Below are 18,696 nucleotides of genomic sequence, written 5' to 3' on the forward strand. Positions count from 1 at the left end.
GGATGTCTTCTTGGAGTCTTAACTACAATCCTTGCTTCAGAATAACTATAATTATCTCTTAATTGCCGTTATTGTTTAACATTTTTAGCATTTGCAAGTGCAAACTGTTACAGTTTTCTGTGCAGATACAATCAGTAGCCAGGGCTCACAATGAAAGCAATTAAAAAATCCTGTGATTATCACAAGGCTGCGTGTCTATCCACCAGCTTCAATCTGCATCACTTGCCAAGATGTAGGCTAGAAACTCAGACAAATTTAGCATTTATTTAGTAACCCAGCAAAGCTACTACCTCTTGCTGCCTCCAATGATTTGCATCTACGGCACTTTTTGGAAGGACGGGAGCGGGGAGGGGAAAGAAAGCAGTTTCTAGAATACATCCCGGGAGAACATACAGCAAAGACAAAATTATGCACATGAATTATGCATCTGAATTATGATTTCACTCCTATTTTTGTCCGGATTAGCTCATGTTTGGTGTGCATCCCTGGCAGGGTGCTGGCAGAGCACACTCCAGCTCCCAGCAGGTCGCTGCAGTTTCGGGTCCCACGGTCCCTGCTCCGCTGGCAGCAGCTTCCCAAGGGCTCACAGAGCTTCCTGAGGATGCAGCCCCCAGGTAAGGATGGCAGCCCCTGCTCCTGCACTGCTCTTGGGCTGGGCAAGTTGTTTTTCTGTGTTAATCGAATGCATCTCTTCTGTAAACACGCAGTGGATGAAAACACATTTAGGTATAGACTAAAAAAGCAGGTCTGTGCTATTTTGTACAGGCAGGGAGGTGTCTGCAGGCTCTGCTGCCACCAGCCAGGCTTTTCTGGTGTCCCCCGGGTCCCCACCATCTCCTGGGGGAGGCAGGCATGGAAACATCCCAGCCTCTGCCAGCTCAGGGGAGATAAAGCCCAGGAGAGGAGCACAAAGGGAGGGCAGGAGGAGGGTTTCCAAAATCTGCTCAGCACATCCAGCTGCAATCCCAGCACACAGCCCAATAAAGCCAGCACTCCTTCCAGGAGAAACAGCTTGGGAATCCCCAGCCCCCTTCCCAGGAGGGCTGGTGACCCCAGCCCGTGGTGTTTCCGTGGAATGTCAATGGCCCTCCTTGCAGGGGGAGAATTATCCTCACTGGCCGAACCACCAGGGCACCTGCACCCAGGTGGGGCTCCAGGTTGGGGTGGGTGTGAGCAAGGCACCTTCCTGTGATGGGAGCACAGGGAGAGGCTCAGGGGGCTGTGGATGCTCCCTGGCTGGGTCCCTCCCATCTCTGCTGCTGCCTTGGATTAACATCCCTCACATCCCTGCAGTTGTTTGCATGAGAAAATGAGATTAGGAAAGTATTTCAAGCATTTGTGTCTGTTGTTCAGTGGCAAACAAGGCCGGAGCCAGTGTTGTTTGTCCAGTCAGCTGGCCCAGAGCTTGGAAAAACAGCTGGGAAAGCAGTGGGAGACACCCAGCCAAGTACCAAGGGCTGAATTTGCACGTGCTTTGGAGAGTGGGAAATGTGGAGCGTGGTGCAGGCAGGGGCACAGGCTGAATCCCCTCCCACACCTGTGTGTGCACCTTTGCAGGTACCCCTGGGGCTCCCTGGCACAACCCCTGCCCCTTCACCCATCTCTCAAGGCAGGACTGATGGAAACAGCCATCCTGGAAAACCTGGGACCGAAACCCCCGAAATTCCCCTCAGTGTTTCGGACCAGTTGTGTTCCCAGAGTGATCAGGTTAAGATGAACTCTCTCCATTTTGCCTTTTGCAGGAAGAGACACAGCTGATGGATGTGAGAGGGGAGGAGGAGGCCAGGAGAGCCACAGCAGCTCCAGGTCACCACTTCTTGAGGCTCAGCAGCACCTGCCGTGCCCGGGAGCTCTCCTGTGGCTCCTGTCCAGTTTGGCTTCCCCATGGCACTGTCCATGTGTTATTAACCACCTGCCTGAATTTCAAGGGAGTCATCCATATATTCAACAGGAATATCAATTTCCAGGAGCTCCTGGGGGACCCTGAGATCAGAGCAGCTAACACAGGGATTCTGCTGAGCTGTGCTCACCCCGCTGGAGCTGGAATTCCTCTTGGACAGGGTGTCTGCTGGGGGCTGCAGGGAGGCTGGGGGTTGTTCCACCTTCCCCTGGTCTGTCTGAGCCCCCATCCTGGCAGGATCACGGCTGGTGGGACCCAGCCCAAGTGATGCAGCCCAGAGAGGGCACTTTCTCCATGTTTTTAAGCCAGAAGTGGCTCCTGAAATCAATACTGAAGGAGATTCCTCTGCAGCCTGGGGAACCACCCTGTCCACATTCTTCCCTGAGGCCTTCAAAGGAGCTGAGGAATCCAATTCCCACTAATTTGCTTCGAAAACACCAACCTGAAATTGTAATTACAGCATGGTGTCCTACGGGGGAGGGAAGACCCCAGCAGACTGCAGCTTCCTGGCTTCCCTAAGACATCAGTTTTGATGATTTATTAAGACTTACATTTTTAACAATATGATGTTGGTTAATGTTGGAAGATGTTCCTACAATTAATGAAATTTTCATAGACTGACAGGGGAAGAAAGAGACCATTTTATGTCCCCTACCAGATGGCCTAGACCAGCTGCTCACTTTTTTCTTTGAACTGTGATTCTAATGACTTCTCTGTCCTTTGAAGTCTGCTCGGAGCTGCTGAACCAGATGGATTTGCATGATAGTAGCAGAGCACGTTTAACAGTGGAGGACTTGTGCTATTTTCCCTCATGGCCACTGCTGGAAGCTGCAGTTTGGGGATTTGGAGGGGTGAGTAAACCTGGAGTATTGCCAGGTGCCGGTAAAGTGTGTCTTAGTGCAACATCAGTGGCTTCAGTGGAGTTATTCCCAAACCCACAGCATCCTTACCCGTCCCCAGCAGCTGCTCCCCTCGGAGCAATGTCCGGGCTGGGCTGGCACAGAGCTCTCTCAAATCATCCCGTCCCCAGCAATAATAACATGCTTGGGGCTGTCTCTGTGCTGTGTTTCCCTGTGCCTGCCTGCAGAAAAGTTAGGGACTTCTGAGGATCCATTGTAAGGGATAAATGGGATGATAAAGGGAAGGAGCAGAGCAATTAGCCATAACCAGCCAGCCCGGGGCACTGGTGGCACAGCATGTACTCTTCTTACTGGAGGTGGTCACTGTGATAAGGAAATGCAAGGAAGGTAAAGCAGAGGTAAGGCTTTGCCTGGCTGTGACACGGAAGGAGAGGACACTGTGTCCTGAGCCCTCCTGTTCTCTTCCAGGTGATGCAGATCCAGTGCTGGCACAGGTCCCCGTGCAGGGAGCAGGAACACTTGGCTCAGCCCTGTCCAAGTGAATGTCCCCATCAACCAGGGCCTTGCAGTCCTTGGCTGCTCTCCCCGGATCCTGCTCACAGGGGATGGCGGGAGACCGGCAGCTGATTGATGTTACCCATCAGTGAGAAATTAATTCCAGTGAGGTGCAGATCCTATCTGGATCGATGTCCTTAAGGTGAGGGGGTTCCTGTTCCCAAGCACTGGTGCCGGTGTCCCTGTGCTGTAGGGCTGTAGGTCCTGTGTCAGTGCCTAACACAGGCACGGACAGACCCATGTTCGGGACAGACAGACGAGGTTGTTGGGCAGGAGCAGCCTGCCCCACATTTTGGGTTAATGCCATCACATCCTCCAGGTTGGATAGTGGGAACAATCCTTCACGGAAAGCGTGTCCAGCCTTGGCACAGGCGGGGGTGGAGTCCCCATTCCTGGGGTGCCACTGGAGGACACGGTTCAGCGATGGACTTGGCCGTGCTGGGGGAACGGGCGAACTCGACAGCCCTGGAGTCTCTTCCCAAGGCGAGTGACTCTGTGCTCGCACAGTTTCCAAGGCCAGCCCCGGGCAGGTGTCCCACAGGCGGGTGTCCCACAGGCGGGCGGGCACCGCCACCTGCCGCGGGCCCGTCCCTGTCCTGTCCTGTCCCCTCCCGGCCGCCGTCCCCGCCGTGCCCGGAAGCCGCGGTTGCCATGGCGACGCGGGCGGGGCGGCGGGATGGCCATGGCGGCCATGGCGGCGCCGGCAGAGCCGGGCCCGGGCGGGGCGCTCCGGCGCTGCTTGGCCAGGTTCGGGGCCCCGCGGCCGCGGCCCGACCGCACCGAGCTGCACCTGCTCTTCGACCAGCTCATCTCCGAGAGCTGCGGGCCCGAGCCCGCCCCCGCGCCCCCGCCCCAGGTACCGCGGGGGGACGGGGCTGGCACACGGCGGGGGCCGGCGGCTCCGGGGCTCCGGCCACTCGCGGGGAGGAGGAGGAGGGAGAGGAGGAGGAAGAGATGTCGGTCGCACGTGTCGCGGGGTGTGCGCGCCCAGCATGCCCGCGTGGTGCGCTGTGCGGGACACGCGTGGGTGTGCGGGACTCGCATCCCGAGGGCGGTGGTCAGGGGGTGTTTTCCCCGCCGTGCCCGCCCGTGGGGGTGTGAGGGTGGCCTGGGGACCGCGCAGGGTCCCGTCTGTGCCCCCAGGCGGGAGCCCGGAGGGTCCCACCCCGCTGCAGGCAGGGATGGTCTTGTACTCCTTCCACGCCCCGTGTTCTCCCCTCCGCCTTTCTCCTGCCTCCACCCTTCCCCCCCTTCGTGGGACGCACAGCTGCCCGTGCCCGAGCCCGCGGGTGGAGCTGGTTGGTGGGTGACACCGGCAGGTCTGGTGTCAGGGGTGCCCTCACACAGACCTGGCTCTGTGATCAAAGCCTCAGCTGGCGATGCGGTTTCCACCCTGGCTTTGTAGTCCCTAAATAATGAACCGAGGCTTTCTTTTCCAGGATGTTTGTGCTCTGCTTGTCCAAGCCTGTCAGCTGGTTCCCCTTGATCAGGAACATCTTGTCAGCAAAGTCTGTCAGCTCATCCATCACTTGCTTAACAGATATCAGGTAGGAAAAGTTTGGTCTTGTCCCTCTGTTCTCTCGTGCTGGTTCCTGGTCCCCCACTAAGCCAGGGGGTCCTCAGTCTTTTTCCAGGGCTGTGGAGCCAACCTTCAGGCAAGTTTCTTGGATTTTCACTGTGTTAGTTATTTTTGGCTGAGGTTCTGATCTGGCTCTAGGATGACTCCTTATGTAAAACCAGCTCTCAGTCAGAAGTGATTCACCATCGGAAATGCTCTTGGTTTTAGGACACTTGTCCTGATTTATCCATTCCATAAGTGTCAGCTGATTCTGTGCTTGTGTGTGATTTCAGCAGCCAGATTGCCCCAGTCTATGACCAATAACTCTGGGTTTTTTGACTCCAGCAGTACATGATGATGTTAATCTTGATCACAGTCCTTTTGTTTTACCACAGGTGATGGTTGATGAGCAGAACTTGAATTTCCTTCTCTCCTACTGCATCTCTGCTCTGAAACAGTGCAGCTCCTGGACACATGTTGAAATTCTGCAAGCCTTAGCTGCTCTTTTTTACAACAATGGGCCTAAATGTCAGAAGGTGAGTTTACAAACTAAGAGAAAGTAACAGCAAAAACATTTGCAGCATTTTGCTGTTTCTACTTTATTTTATTACCGAAAGAAAGAATAAAAAAAAATTCTCAAATTGTGTTACCTTTCATGCTATAATTAGTTCCCATTTAAATAGGGGTGGATATTTATGAGAAAGTTGAATTTCAGGTGTGCATACTAATAATAAGAGAGAACAAGATTCTTCTCATGTGGGATACCTCTGTACCTGCAGCTGCAGGGTCACCTGGCCTGAGCCCTGAAGGAAGGGCACTGGGCTTAGTCTGCAGACCAACCACCCTGTTGTATCAGGCAGGCAGAACACAGAGCTTCAAATTGCACATCACTCCACAGGCTCCCCTGAGGATCCTGAAATTCATCCTGTAACCAGACCAGGTGTTTATTGTGCAGTGGGCTCGGAGCCGTTTCAGGTGGAGACTCTCAGGTATCAATCCTGTGTGAAGCTCCCTGTGGCTGCAGCATGACAGTGCTTGAAATGCTGAATCCTCCTGCTGTCACCAGCTTGTGGCAGCTTGCAGAGCAGTCTCTGGGCTGAGCATGGGGTGGTGATGCTCACAGTTTTGGAGCTGCCAGCTTGTGTGGGTTTGTAGCCCATGTAACAGCAGCAGTTTGGTGCAGCAGTTGTTCCTAGCTCAGCTGCATGTCTGAGAAGAGAGCATAAACTGGGACTCAGCTGAACTGAGCTCACACTCCATCCCTTCTTAATACAAAATAAGAGAACTTGGGGAATTGAGATTTTCGTGCCATTTTTTATGAACATAATCTGCCTCTGGAATCTGGAATTGCAGCTGACAATTTTTAGGATTTGTTTTACTTTTCATTATCCTGCTCTGCTTTTGATTGGTAATAAATTCAACGAATTTTCCTTAAGTCGAGTCTGCTTTGCCCGTGAGGTTAACCAGTGAGTGACCTCTCACTGTCCTTAACTTTCCTTCTATTTTCTCTGCCCTGTCTAGTTCAGGAGTGATGGAGCAGCTTTGGTGGGCCCCTGGTGCCCAGCCAGGGACATGTTTAGCTGGCAGCCACAAGGAGCAGGAGGCTGAGGGAAGGGCACTGCCCCCTAATGACTGGTGGTGCTTTGTTTCAGCATCTCCCGGAATTGCTGGGCAGGCCTGGGCTCCTGCTGCAGTTCAGCGACCCCGCTCAGCCAGACGTGGAGCTCAGGAGGGCAGCGGTTCGCAGCATGGCCAACCTGTGTCTCAGGTGTGTACGAGCCTTTTTGGGTGCTCTGGGAGATGTGCATCTGCCAGCACGGGGCCAGCAAGGTGTTATATGTTCATGCATGTGAAATGTAAAGCTTTAGTGCTCCAAGGTATTGTGTCATAGAACAACAAGCTCTCAGTCTTTCAGAAATAGTGTCATGGGGATTAGTTTAGGGAAGAAAAGAAAAGAAAAGGTGTTGTACTGTCTGCTCCCTGCAGTGATTCTTTGTGCAGCAGGTTTCCTTTTGTTCTCTACATGGTAGAGCTGGTCCCTTTCCAAGGGACCCATCCAGCTGGGGCTCTGCAGGCTAACAGAGGGCTTGGATATGAGTTTGTGTAACTTTATGAGCCTGTGGACAGACTAAACCAACCTTTTGTCTACTCCTGCTCTAATTTTAGTGTGCCTGGACAGCCATACTTGGATGAGCCCTACAGAAGTGTCTGTTTTCAAACTTTCCTAAGTGTTCTGCAGTCTTCAAAAACCTCTGATGTAGATGACATCACTTTTTGCATGGTAAGTGTGAGTCTAATTGTCTAAAATACTGTGATTAGGAGATTGGGCTGCTGGAATACATGAAATCTGGAATGTTGTCAACTGAGATTTTGCTTAAGTAGTCTATAATTTTTTTATTATGTTGCTGTCTCAGTAATTACGCTGAGCAAAACTGTAATTTCCTATAAAGTTACTTGAAAGATGTGAACCTTCAGTGATTTGGGAAGGAAAAGTAAGTAATTCTGTGTTTTCAGTTACTCCAAAATGCGCTGAAAGGCATCCAGTCGCTCCTCAATGGAGGGAAGATGAAACTAATGCAGACTGACCAAATTGGAGCTCTTCTTGCAGTATTAAAGGTAAAGACTTAAATCCACCTTGGGAAAGAGGCAGACACTGGAAGGTTCCAGATATTAAGTGGGAAACAGAAGATGAGCAAGAGGGAGCAGAGAAGCCTGAGCACGGGGGGAAATGGAGTGTGAGATATAAAGAATAAGACACTGAGTTTCTCTCACAGCATCTTAACTGCACAAAAATGTGAGACAATAATGGGAAGCTTGGTTTTTCTGGACCTACTTAAAATCCTTCTGGATATAGCTGAATGTCAGATGCAGCAGGGCAGTTCCATGTGGGGAGAGGCAAGACCTGGGGGGGAAGGAGGAGCACAAGCCCAACTGAAAGCTGGTGAACACCTGAGTAAACACTGGGTAAATCTTTGTGCATCAGGGAGGGTCAGAACACTGATGTTTGTGCTCCTGCTGCAGAAGTGCATGTTCCACGGGCTGCCAGGACTGAGCATCGAGGTGCCCCCAGCCCTGTACCCTGCTCCGTTACCTCAGTACGATGGAAGGTCACCTGTCAAACAGGAGCAGGCAGAACCAGCCACCTCGAAGCAGGCAGGGGTAAGCTGGGATGGTCCTGATTCTGCAGCCTGTTTGTTGTGCTTGTGTGTTCATGTTCCGAGCGTGTGATAAACCCAATTCTTTGCTTTAAAGGTATTGATTAGAACTTCTGCACTGAGTAAAATGGCTTTGTGTGAACTCAGCTCTGCACAGATTGGCTTTCCTGGGTTAAGCTGTGTTTAACAGTTACTCATCCATAGCCAGGAATTCCTGGCCTGCAGGCACGGGATGGATGGGTGCAGACTACCCAAAGCTTTTGATTTTATAAGTTACGTTTTCTCTCCTAAGGCTTGCACAATTGTTTGACTCTTCTTAGGGAAGTCAAGTTCATCTAAAGACTGATTTCTTGCCCCATCTGCTCTGCTTAATTGTTCTACAGCTTATTTTTTAACCCTGTAAACATTTGGGATTACTGATTATCTGAAAGACAATAGGGAAAATAAAGTTATATACTCATGTTGATTTGTTTCTTTTTAGGTGTTAAATACCTACTGTAAATCTAAAAGAATTACAGAAGTATTTAATGTTCTTTAATCACTTCTGTGTGAAATGTGGTTTTTAACTAACATTTTTCTTGGAAACACTTTGCTTTACTAATAAAGAATCCAAAGCTTAATTTTTGTGGCTCTTCAATTAGAAATGCCTACTTACACTAAGGTATTACTGAACTAAGGTGTGACTGTTGCTACTAATAAGCAGAGTTTATAAGCTCAGATACTAAAGACTGACTGTTTCTGTATGTAATATACTATACAGAGGGCATGATTTATTATATTAAACTCTGCTTTTATTCTGGTTTAGCAGTTACTTTTGTTTTCAGATGAGACCTTTTTCCTTAGCTTTACAACTATAAAACCTTTGCACATCTTTCTAGGTATTAAAAAAAAAAAATCCATTTTTTTTCTTTCTTTAAGCAGAACCGAAGAAAAAAGTCTAAAGGGAAACAAAAGAAGGGAGAGGAAGAGGGAAGAGAAGATTCAGGGGATGCAGGGAATGAGTCAGTCCTTGGAGCAGACATGCTGAAGTTGCAGCTGGGGGATGTGCAGAGCAGCCCCTGCCCAGATCCTCGGCCTCGTGCCTCGGGTGCTGCGTCTGTGCCTGCTGGGAAGGACCCCCTGTCCTCACAGTGCACCGGCTGGAAGAGGATCAGCAGCAGTGAGTCGGAATATTCTGATGCCGAAGGTGGAATACAGAGCAAAGTGAGGTGATTGCTGTGCACACAAACATAAAACCTGAGACACTTCCACAGGATCCTCGCACTTTGTTCTCATCGAAGGTGCTGAGGAAATCGCTTTCCCTTTTGACTTATGAGATGATACAAGAAAATTGGGGAGCAGTAATTTGTATTGGTTTGAAAGTAAATTTGTTCTTCCTCTTCCTATTCTGGGTCTAAAAAATTCCCTCTCACAGCCAGCCACTAACATGAGTAAAAGAGGTGAAGTCCATGAGTTTTTCTTGCTGTTTTCATTAACCTTTTTGTTTGTTTTTAAGATCTTACCAAGCCAATGTTCGTCAAGGGGCCCTGGCCTGTTTCCTCTCTGCTATAAAATCAATAGAGAAGAGAGTTCTTTATGGCTACTGGTCAGCATTTGTCCCTGATGCCCCTGGTATTGGCAGCCCCCAGTCAGTGTCCCTGATGACTATTGCTCTGAAGGACCCTTCTCCAAAGGTGAGTCCCTTCTGAGTACAAAAATTATTGTGTCTTTCCCCATATTAATCTTAGGAGTTGTCTTCTCTTGCCTTCAGTAAATATTTGGCTACTGTATCAGTGTACCACAGGAAATAAATAGGATGTATTGGTTAAGGACATAAAGGTTTAGTTCTATACTGCTTAAAGTTACTAGAAAAGATAGTTGGAGTTGAATTTTCTCTTGCTGGAGAAAGATTTTCATGCAGTTAAAAATTCTCCTTCCACCCAAAGGAGATGTTAAGAGGTAACAAATGTTTTATCATTTCAGACCCGTGCCTGTGCTCTTCAAGTCCTCTCAGCCATCCTGGAAGGTTCTAAGCAGTTTCTCTCAGTTGCTGAAGATGCCAACGATCACAAGAGAGCTTTTACTCCCTTCTCTGTCACTATTGCTTCCAGCATCCGGGAGCTGCACCGCTGCCTGCTGCTGGCCCTGGTGGCAGAGTCCTCTGCTCAGACACTGACACAGATAGTCAAGGTAACTGCACTGGAAGTGTGTCAGCTGCTGCCCAAGAGATGATGTTGGTCTGCAGGTTAAGTCCTTAAACTGTTGTCATCTCACGAGGCTTCGTTGACCGAGTCATAGAATCCCAGAATTGTTTGGGTTGGAAGGGACCTTAAAGATCCTATAGTTCCAATTTCCCTGCTGTGGACAGGGGTACCTTCCACAAGACCAGGTTGCTCAGAGCTCCATCCAGAGTCCCAGGGATTTTTTTCAGCACAGTTCTCTTGTTTCTGCTTTTCCTTAGCCTTTTTGGAGCTGAGTGAACCTATAAAAGGTTCATTCTGAAGACTCACATTGACTTTAAAACTGGAATCCAAATTGATAAAAATATCCTTCCTTTGGCTACTGAGGTTCCTTGATCTTTATGCCACAGTGTTAATAACTCCTTGTTCTTCAAAGCCAGGTTTGTAAACAGTTTTCACTTGGCAGATAAAACGGAGAGTTTGTTTTCAGGTGCCCTCACATAATGAGCTGAGTGACCTAAATTACAAATGTAAAAACAAACCTGTGGGAGGCCAGGCTGACAGTGTACCCATCACCCCACGTGTTCTTTTGTGTGTTCCAGTGCCTTGCAAACTTGGTTTCCAATGCACCCTACAACCGATTAAAGCCTGGGCTGCTGACCAGAGTGTGGAACCAGATAAAGCCCTACATCTGTCACAAAGGTTTGCATTCTCTCTGTATGTGTTCTGTCTTCATTCAGCATTGGTTATTACCAGCTCTCTAGATCCCCCCCCTCCTCTGTGCTGCATAAATACAGAATTCAATAGCAATAGATAAACGTTTATATGTTATAATCTGTCTCGTCTGAAAGCTGCTGAAGGAGCATACTAATGGACTGGTTTTTTCGCCCTTTCTTTCCCCACCCTGTTCTCTCCTGCAGATGTTAATGTTCGAGTTTCCAGCCTGACATTATTAGGGGCAATAGTGTCAGTCCAGGCACCATTGCCAGAGGTGCAGTTACTTTTGCAGCAGCCCAGCTCCTCAGGGCTGAACAGCAGCGGCAGCACAACCCCTCGGCGCTTTGGTTCCTCTGAGCAGTGGAGGAAAGCTCTCCTCTCAGAAGGGGAGCCTCTGGAAAATCCAGCAGGATGTGCATCTGCAGAACCCTGCTGGCTGCTCCATCTCTGTGTTTCCCTCATCGTTCTGCCCAGAGAGGATTCCTGCTCTGACAGCGACGTGAACTTCCCGTCTTTGTCCAGCGTGTACGAGCCGTGTCCCCTCCGACTGGAATCGCTGCAGGTGGGATGGACAGCAGCTTGCTGCAGTATCAACCTGCCTCCTGGCAGCCAGACCTCGCTCTGGGTTCCCTTTGCTCCACACTCTCTATGGGAGATTTTTATCTTGGTTATTTTTAAATATTCTTTGGTTGTGAGTGCTGGCTCCTGGTGAAGGCTGTGAGTCTGCCCCGTGCAAACTCCTCCCCAGAGAATCTAAATGAAAGCTTTGCTGGGAAACAGTGGGGAAGAGCCCTGCAGTCAAAGGACAGGGAACTGTGGAGTGATGCTCCCGTGCCTCAAGGAGTACCTGTGAATGTGGAGCCTTGGCCTTGTTTCCCTCATGTAACCACAGAAAAGAGTAAGATTTTGTAAAATGCATCCCGAGAAGTCTCACTCTTTTCTCAATCTTCTCTCACTCTTTTCCTAGAACAATAAATAATTGTTAAATCCAGCTTCACAGAAAGCAGCAGCAGCAGTATTACAGGAGGTACAGAATGTCTTGCTCTTACACTCCTGTTTGGTTTTTTTTAGCTACAGGAGTCCTCACTCACAGTAAATAATTCATGGTGTTGCTACCTGATAGTGCTTCTATAGCTCTTTTTTTGAGCAAGATAATGGAGCAGGGAGGTTTTTAATTAGCTCTAGTATTCTGGAAGTTGTGCTGCAAGGTGTATCTGTTACATCAGTGGTCTCAGGGCTGACTAGCCCATTAACAGCCTCTCAGTGTGTATTTGGGGTTAACAGAAGGGAGAAACACTGAGTGGAATCTCTTTTGTCCGCCTCTAGGTGTTGGCTCTTCTTGTGAAAGGCTATTTCCCTATGGCTCAGAGCTATTTCCTAGAACTTGGAGAAGTGGCTTGCAGATGCATGGAAGAAATGGATCCCTCCATTCAGCTTCATGGAGCCAAAGTAAGAGCAGGAGTCACATCAACTTTGTTTTATCAAGTGAATTTTATCTTAGTGTGGTTTGCAAATGCAGATGAGTAGTGATGAATATTGAGAGCATCTGTGTGTGTGATGTAGAAATGCAGTACCCTGACACTTTGAGAAATGCACCTTCAGCTTCCAATCTTGAAGTCTCAGCAGAATTTGGTTGCTCTGCTGAGTCACCAGGAAGCTTGGGAAGTGCAAGGACCGGTCCTTCCCTGATTTAGCATCAGCTGGTGCAGGGACTGTAGTCTGTCACCCAGAGGAAAGCTCAGAGAGGTTTGTCTTTGTGCAGCAATTTTTCTAGCTGAAGGCCTTATGTAAGAAAGGCTTTTCTCAAATTTCTTCACTAGCAGGGACAGAACAGAGTCCGAAACAATACTGAATCTTTTATTTTTGTTCCCTGGCTAAGGGTAGTCCTAGATGAAGGTTGCTGTAGTTCCTTGGTTCTTGAGTCATCCCTGATGAAGACCTCCTTGGTTTTTCTTCCTCTGCAGCTTCTGGAGGAGCTGGGCACAGGTGTCCTGCAGCAGTACAAACCCGACTCAGCCACTGCCCCTGCCCAGAGAGTGCCAGTCAGCCTGGTAAGTGAGAGATTCCACTGCACTGGCTCTGCAGAGTCACTGGCACGGATACAGATAAATCCTGCAGGGAAGCAGGGAGGGACTCAGTACTCTGTGGCTTTACAGATGCTGATATGAACAATTTTTGTAGACTCCCCCTAATGCAGTTTAATCTGAGTACATGTGGCCTTGAGAGGGAAACAAACAGAACAACTACTTGATAGCGATACTAACATGTCTTTAAATGTTTCTGAATGCCAAATATTTTGGGCTCCAAACAACTGTAATCCCTTCCACATGTGATTATGCTCGCTGCTGTTAAGTATTTCTTTAAAACAATCATCTTTGAGATAATCTGTTGTAGAACTTGGATGTAATTGCTGAGTTCAAATGGGTAAACCTGGCTGCTTCTCCTGTAGGTTGTGACCTTCTGGAAGATGATGTTGAATGGCCCTTTACCTGGCACTCTCCAGAACTCCCCATATGCCACTCTCCAGACAAGTGCCTGTGATGCCCTGTCCTCTATCTTGCCAGAAGCTTTCAGCCTTCTGCAGGTAAGAGAACACACCTTTAAATGTGGTGTTTTTACCTTTGAGGTTTTTTCCTTGACCACCAGATCACAGTAGTGTAAAGCCTTTTAAAACTTAATAGGAGGAGAGGGTGAAGAAACCTTCCAGAATTATTATTTTTTTTACATTCTGAACATTGTGACTGTTGAGGGCTGGAAACAGCGATGTGTAAACAATTAAACTGTGGGTCACAGCAGCTGTTTGGCCCTGCCATAAATACTCAGCCTTGGAGATGTTGCACAGGAGATGGAGGACAAGGATTTCATGGCATGAGGGAGGGGTGAGGGATTGTTCTTGTGCTGGTTAATTCTTTGAAGAGCCAGCTGAGCCAACAGCCATGGCCTGACGTTGTGCACCCGTTTCCGTGAGTGTTTTTTAGTTTTGGCTGGCTTTGAAAACACCAACCTGTGGTGACTGCCCTGGCAGAAGCAAACAAATGTGTTGGCCTCGCTCTGCCTTTGCAACATGAAATGCCCTTTAAAACATGAAAGCCTTGGCAGTGGGTCCCCACTGCATTGTGCAGCTCCTGCTGTGTCACCGTGCCCTTGCTGGGGAGAGCTCTGCCAGGTCTCATTTGCCCAGGAATTGCTAGTCCAGCAGTATCTCTGGAATTCTCCATCCAGCTTCTCCAAGTACAGGGTGTACTTCATCCCCCTGTACTTTGATCCCATGCACTCTCTTGTCCCTGTGGCCAAGTGGGGACAAGTCAGTGCCCACTGTGACCCTTTGTCATGGGCTGGTGAACTGACAACCTGCCCAGGATGAACTTACCCTGCCTGGCTGTCCTGGTTAATGAAGGGGAAAAGAGGGAAGTAAGGGAAAGGCAACCCATCCACTCTGCTTTACCTCTGATGGATGTTAGTTAATATTTTGGTTTCCTTTGTGGTCTTATCTAACACCAATGAGCTCCTGTTTGCTGGAAACGTTCCCGTTCCCCGTGTGGGATCCTGGAACACCAGTGAATTTACTTTGGACTACACTCTGAGTGGAAGCTCCTATAGGTCCCACATTTTAGGGTCTTCCAGAGTGTTTGTGTGTGTCTGTGGGGCAGAGATCTCTTCAGTCCCTCCCGTTGCAGGATGACCAGCAGATCCTGTGTGTGACGCTGCTGCTTGGCCTGAACCACAGCGAGAACCCCCTGGTCAAAGCCGCTGCCGCGCGCGCCCTGGGAGTCTACATCCTCTTCCCTTGCCTCAGGCAGGTCAGAGCCGGCCTGCTTGCCTTCTTCTGAGCCACTTCAGAAAGGGTTTGATGAACCATAAGTCGTGGAACGTGGATTCTTTTGAAATTAATTGGTTTTGCCTTTGGTCTGTCGTGTATTTTTAGCTTTTCCTTACTGGCTCCAGACCGGCTCTTGCCTTTTGTGTGAGAGCAGAACCAGTGCAGCTTTAAGTGGATGAAGCAGAAGCCAGAGTGCCTTGTGAGTGAGAGGTGAAGGAGGGAGGTCAGGATCTTCCCTGAGCTCTCAGGGGTGGAAGTTGGAGTGGTTAGGTTGGCAGAGAGGAGCTGTAAGAGGCGAGATAGAGCTGGGCTGAGGGGAGCAGCTCTCAAGGGCTCTGTGGAGTTTAATGGTTGGACTCCTTCTTACAGGTCTTCTCCAACCTTAAGGATCCTATGTTTTAACAACTCTTTAATGTGAAGGCTTCAGTTTTGCTGCAAACTAAGAAATAAGAGTTTATTTAGAGAAAAATGCTGGTTTGTTTCCTCAAATTATGCAGTAGCTGACACTGGGGTTGGATTCCAAAATATTTCGAAAGAAAATCCTTTACCATAGGCACATGTAATGTGCCATAGAAGAGAAGATCAGACAGGCAGCTCAACAGGGAGTTTGGAGAAGCAATTACTTTAAGAGTGGGATTTGATGAGTATAAGATTGGCAGTCCAGGTAATTATGTTAAAATCCAAAGTAACTAAAGCACCAGTGAAATTAAATAGTAAATTGAAGCCTTTCAGCAACAGCTACCCAAGGGTGGTGAACTTGGTCAGCATTCAGGCTTGGCATGTTAATTAAAGTCAGACAAAGCTGTACAGAGCTTTGTTAAGCTTAAAAGGTGTCACCTAAAAAGGGAGAGCATATGGATAGAGCTGGTCTCTCCACAGGTCCCATTTTCCCTAGAAAATGCAGAATGTATGTGTTACTTAAGGAAATCACCTGAGTTTTGAAAACCTTCTCACTCTGCAGCAGTTTTTGCTTTGACAGGATGTGATGTTCGTGGCAGACACAGCAAATGCCATCCTGAACTCCCTCCACGACAAGTCTCCCAACGTCCGTGCCAAGGCAGCCTGGTCCCTGGGCAACCTGACAGACACTCTGATCATCAACATGTACGTAAGGACGCCGTGGCTGTGTGGGAAACCTCGGCCGTGTCCCCAGAGTGTCAGATGCAGGGCCAGAGCCTCCCCACCCTCACAGGGAAGAGTTTTTTTCTAATATCTAAACCTTCTCAGTTTGAAGCCATTCTTCCCTGTCCTACACATGCTCTTGTAAAAAGTCTCTCTAAAGAGAGGCTCTCTCTATATTCCAAGTTTACTTCCTGGGTTTCTATTTCTTGTGTGTTTCTTGGTGTAATGACGTGGTTCCTTTACTTACAACATAACAAAGAAGTAAAATTAATAAATATTTAACCCTTCCTCGAGCCAAACACTGAGGAAAGCCCAACCTGCTGTTACATTTTTAACAGGAGAAATAGTTATCATATATTCCTGCCACAGAATTGCCCCTGAGCAATTCCTTGCCCTCTGTTTTTTATTACAGACTTAACCATTGCTAACCAGCTTTCTTGCATTGATAGTTTGGTTTTAAATTAATAAACATAGTGGTCACATGCAGAAAGGTCTGCCTTACATATTAGCCCTCTAAAGAGTGAAGGTTGGTTGTTTGTGGGCCTTTATAAGGGGTTGTAGCACATCTCTGGGGATGGGTCAGCTGAGCTGGGTGTTCATGGGGTGATTTGATTCTCCTGCCAGGCAAACCATGGGACAAAGCTTTCAGGAGGAACTTTCTGATCTCCTGCTGCTGAAATTGTTACGGTCTGCGACAGAAGCATCCAAGGACAGAGACAAGGTAGAGCTGAGGGGAAGGAGGGTGGAGTTGGTGTAGTTAACTCCTGCATTTTTATTTTAAAAGGGAAAAGGCGACAGTTTCTTTGTGTCTCTTTGCCCCAACAGATGGGGGGAGCTGTAGCTCAGCACCCTCCCTTTGTGTGGAGGTTTCCTGCATTGTTTGACTGGAGGGCCATTTGATTGTGCTTTTCCACCATTGTGCAGGGAGTTTTGGTTTGGTCTGTGGCCATTTGCAGGGAATGGTCTTTCTGGTGGCATTTAGGAAGTTGCCATGTGGTGAGACCCCGGTGTGGTTCCAGCTGTGCCCCGTGTTGGCTCTGGGCGTGGTTTCATGGCACAAACCGGGCTGGTGTTTGTGTCCGTGTGTTCCAGGTGAAGAGCAACGCCGTCCGTGTGCTTGGCAATGTGCTCCATTTCCTGCAGCCCTGCCACATCTGCAACCCCAGGTTCAGGGAGGCCATCGAGGAGGCTCTGCAGGCCCTGATCGGCACTGTGCAGAGCGAGGCCACCATGAAGGTGCGCTGGAACGCGTGCTACGCGCTGGGGAACGTGTTCAGGAACCCTGCCCTGCCTCTCGGTGAGTCCTGCTCCCCTCACAGCAGGGAGGGGGTTTGGTAAGCCAGTGCCAGCACAGGTGTGGCTGTTGTGTTCAGCTGCATCCATCACGTTAGAAAGGAGTGTGAGGATGGGGTTGTAGCTGTGAAGAGATGCCAAACCTCACTTTTCCTCTTGGGAAACTTCAGAAGATTAGCTTTTTAAACTGATTTTTCATAACACCTGTTTCTCTCACTTAAACCACAATAAATACAATAAAATATAAGCCCATTAAATGTTTAGGAGATATATGTACAGTTTTGTAAGTTAGTTTTGTATATTTTAAAATACGAAATATTAAAAAGGGGCTGATTAAAAAGGAGGCTTTGGGGCTTTTTTTTTTTTTTTTTTTGGTAGGAGAGGCTCCTTGGACCACACAGGCATACAGTGCACTCTCCTCAGTGGTCAAGTCCTGCAAGAACTTTAAAGTCCGAATCAAGTCGGCCATGGCCCTGTCCATCCCGAGCAAGAGGGAATGCTATGGCTCCACGGAGCAGTTCTGCCAAATCTGGAGTGCCTTGGTGGTGGCCTTGCAGAGGAGCGAGGACACCGAGGACTTCCTGGAGTTCAAGTACAGCTCCAGCCTCAGGACGCAGATCTGCCGGGCTCTGCTGCACCTGCTGCGGCTGGTGAGGAGCACCGACCTGCCCGGCATCTGGGGCACCCTCAGGGACCACGGGGAGGCCATCAGACCCTACATCCTGCAGTACCTGAGCTCTGGGGGGGAGGACGGCGACACGGGGACGCACACGGACGTGGGAGAGAGGGAGAGAGGGTTGCAAGGGGCCATCGACCATCTCAGCGGGATAGAGGAACAGCTGGGGGGCAAGGCGAGGGTGAGAGTGTCCCTGTTCCTGGAGGATGTCCTGACAAACCACGCCAATGCCACGGAACTAACGGAGGCTTAGAAGGAAGCGCCCATTTCAGTGACCAAAACCTCCCCAGGAGGCACTGAACTGTGTTCCCTTGCGCAGGGCATCCAGAGGAAACGTTTCCAGCTGCTGATACTAAATATTTTATTTCGAACTTATTCATAATGCCTGATGAAAAAAATCTCCAGAACTTCATTTTTATATTATTATTATTATTATTATTTTTTATTGTTGTGCTTGGTGAACGCTGAAGTTGCCCTCCCCGGGGCTGGTTTGTGCACTTCGCTGTTACAGTGTCACCACTTGGAAAACAAATGCCTTTTCCTTCTTTGTTTTACAAAGCAGCCTGTTCCCTCAAAGCTTATCTCAAGCATTTTGTTCCTATTGCTGCAGGATCCAAAATCATGTTTGTAAAGGAGGGGGCTGGAAGAATTTTGTTTTTCAGAGCACTGCAAATGTTGTCACTCTTGTGTTCCTGCAATAAACCCAAATATGCTAATATTTGAAGAATAGCTCAGAGCAAACACCCTTTGCCTTTACCTGTCTGTGTTCTCAGTGTCAGACAGCAGGCCTGCGCCTCCCTGCTGCCTCCACTCCTCCTGTCTTCCAGAAACTCACAATTCCCTGTTTACAGGTGGATGGTGCTGTGCTGCGTGAGCCAGAA

General features: G+C 48.9%; 1 protein-coding gene across 1 annotated transcript; it reads left to right on the forward strand.

Moving 5' to 3' along the window:
* The first annotated feature begins 4,058 nt into the window (after positions 1–4,058).
* On the forward strand, positions 4,059–18,544 carry HEATR6 (HEAT repeat containing 6). Its single transcript, XM_027883764.1, has 20 exons — positions 4,059–4,171; positions 4,755–4,862; positions 5,269–5,409; positions 6,526–6,641; positions 7,040–7,154; positions 7,388–7,489; positions 7,895–8,032; positions 8,950–9,236; positions 9,524–9,701; positions 9,991–10,197; positions 10,790–10,889; positions 11,108–11,466; positions 12,231–12,353; positions 12,869–12,955; positions 13,354–13,488; positions 14,582–14,704; positions 15,704–15,828; positions 16,471–16,567; positions 16,939–17,143; positions 17,518–18,544. Exons 3-20 carry the CDS (start codon positions 5,272–5,274, stop codon positions 18,066–18,068), a joined length of 3,186 nt encoding a protein of 1,061 aa, XP_027739565.1. The 5' UTR covers positions 4,059–4,171; positions 4,755–4,862; positions 5,269–5,271; the 3' UTR covers positions 18,069–18,544.
* The last annotated feature ends 152 nt before the right edge of the window (positions 18,545–18,696 follow it).

The sequence above is a fragment of the Empidonax traillii genome, unplaced genomic scaffold (assembly GCF_003031625.1).
Source record: "Empidonax traillii isolate 1590-97213 ecotype Southwest subspecies unplaced genomic scaffold, ASM303162v1 scaffold135:size1941959, whole genome shotgun sequence".
Classification (NCBI taxonomy): domain Eukaryota; kingdom Metazoa; phylum Chordata; class Aves; order Passeriformes; family Tyrannidae; genus Empidonax; species Empidonax traillii.

Coding starts and splice junctions, on each gene's coding strand:
- HEATR6 (XM_027883764.1), top strand. CDS start 5,272: ATGGTTGATGAGCAGAACTTGAATTTCCTTCTCTCCTACTGCATCTCT. Junction 5,410..6,525: donor ATGGGCCTAAATGTCAGAAG/GTGAGTTTACAA, acceptor GCTTTGTTTCAG/CATCTCCCGGAATTGCTGGG. Junction 6,642..7,039: donor ATGGCCAACCTGTGTCTCAG/GTGTGTACGAGC, acceptor CTCTAATTTTAG/TGTGCCTGGACAGCCATACT.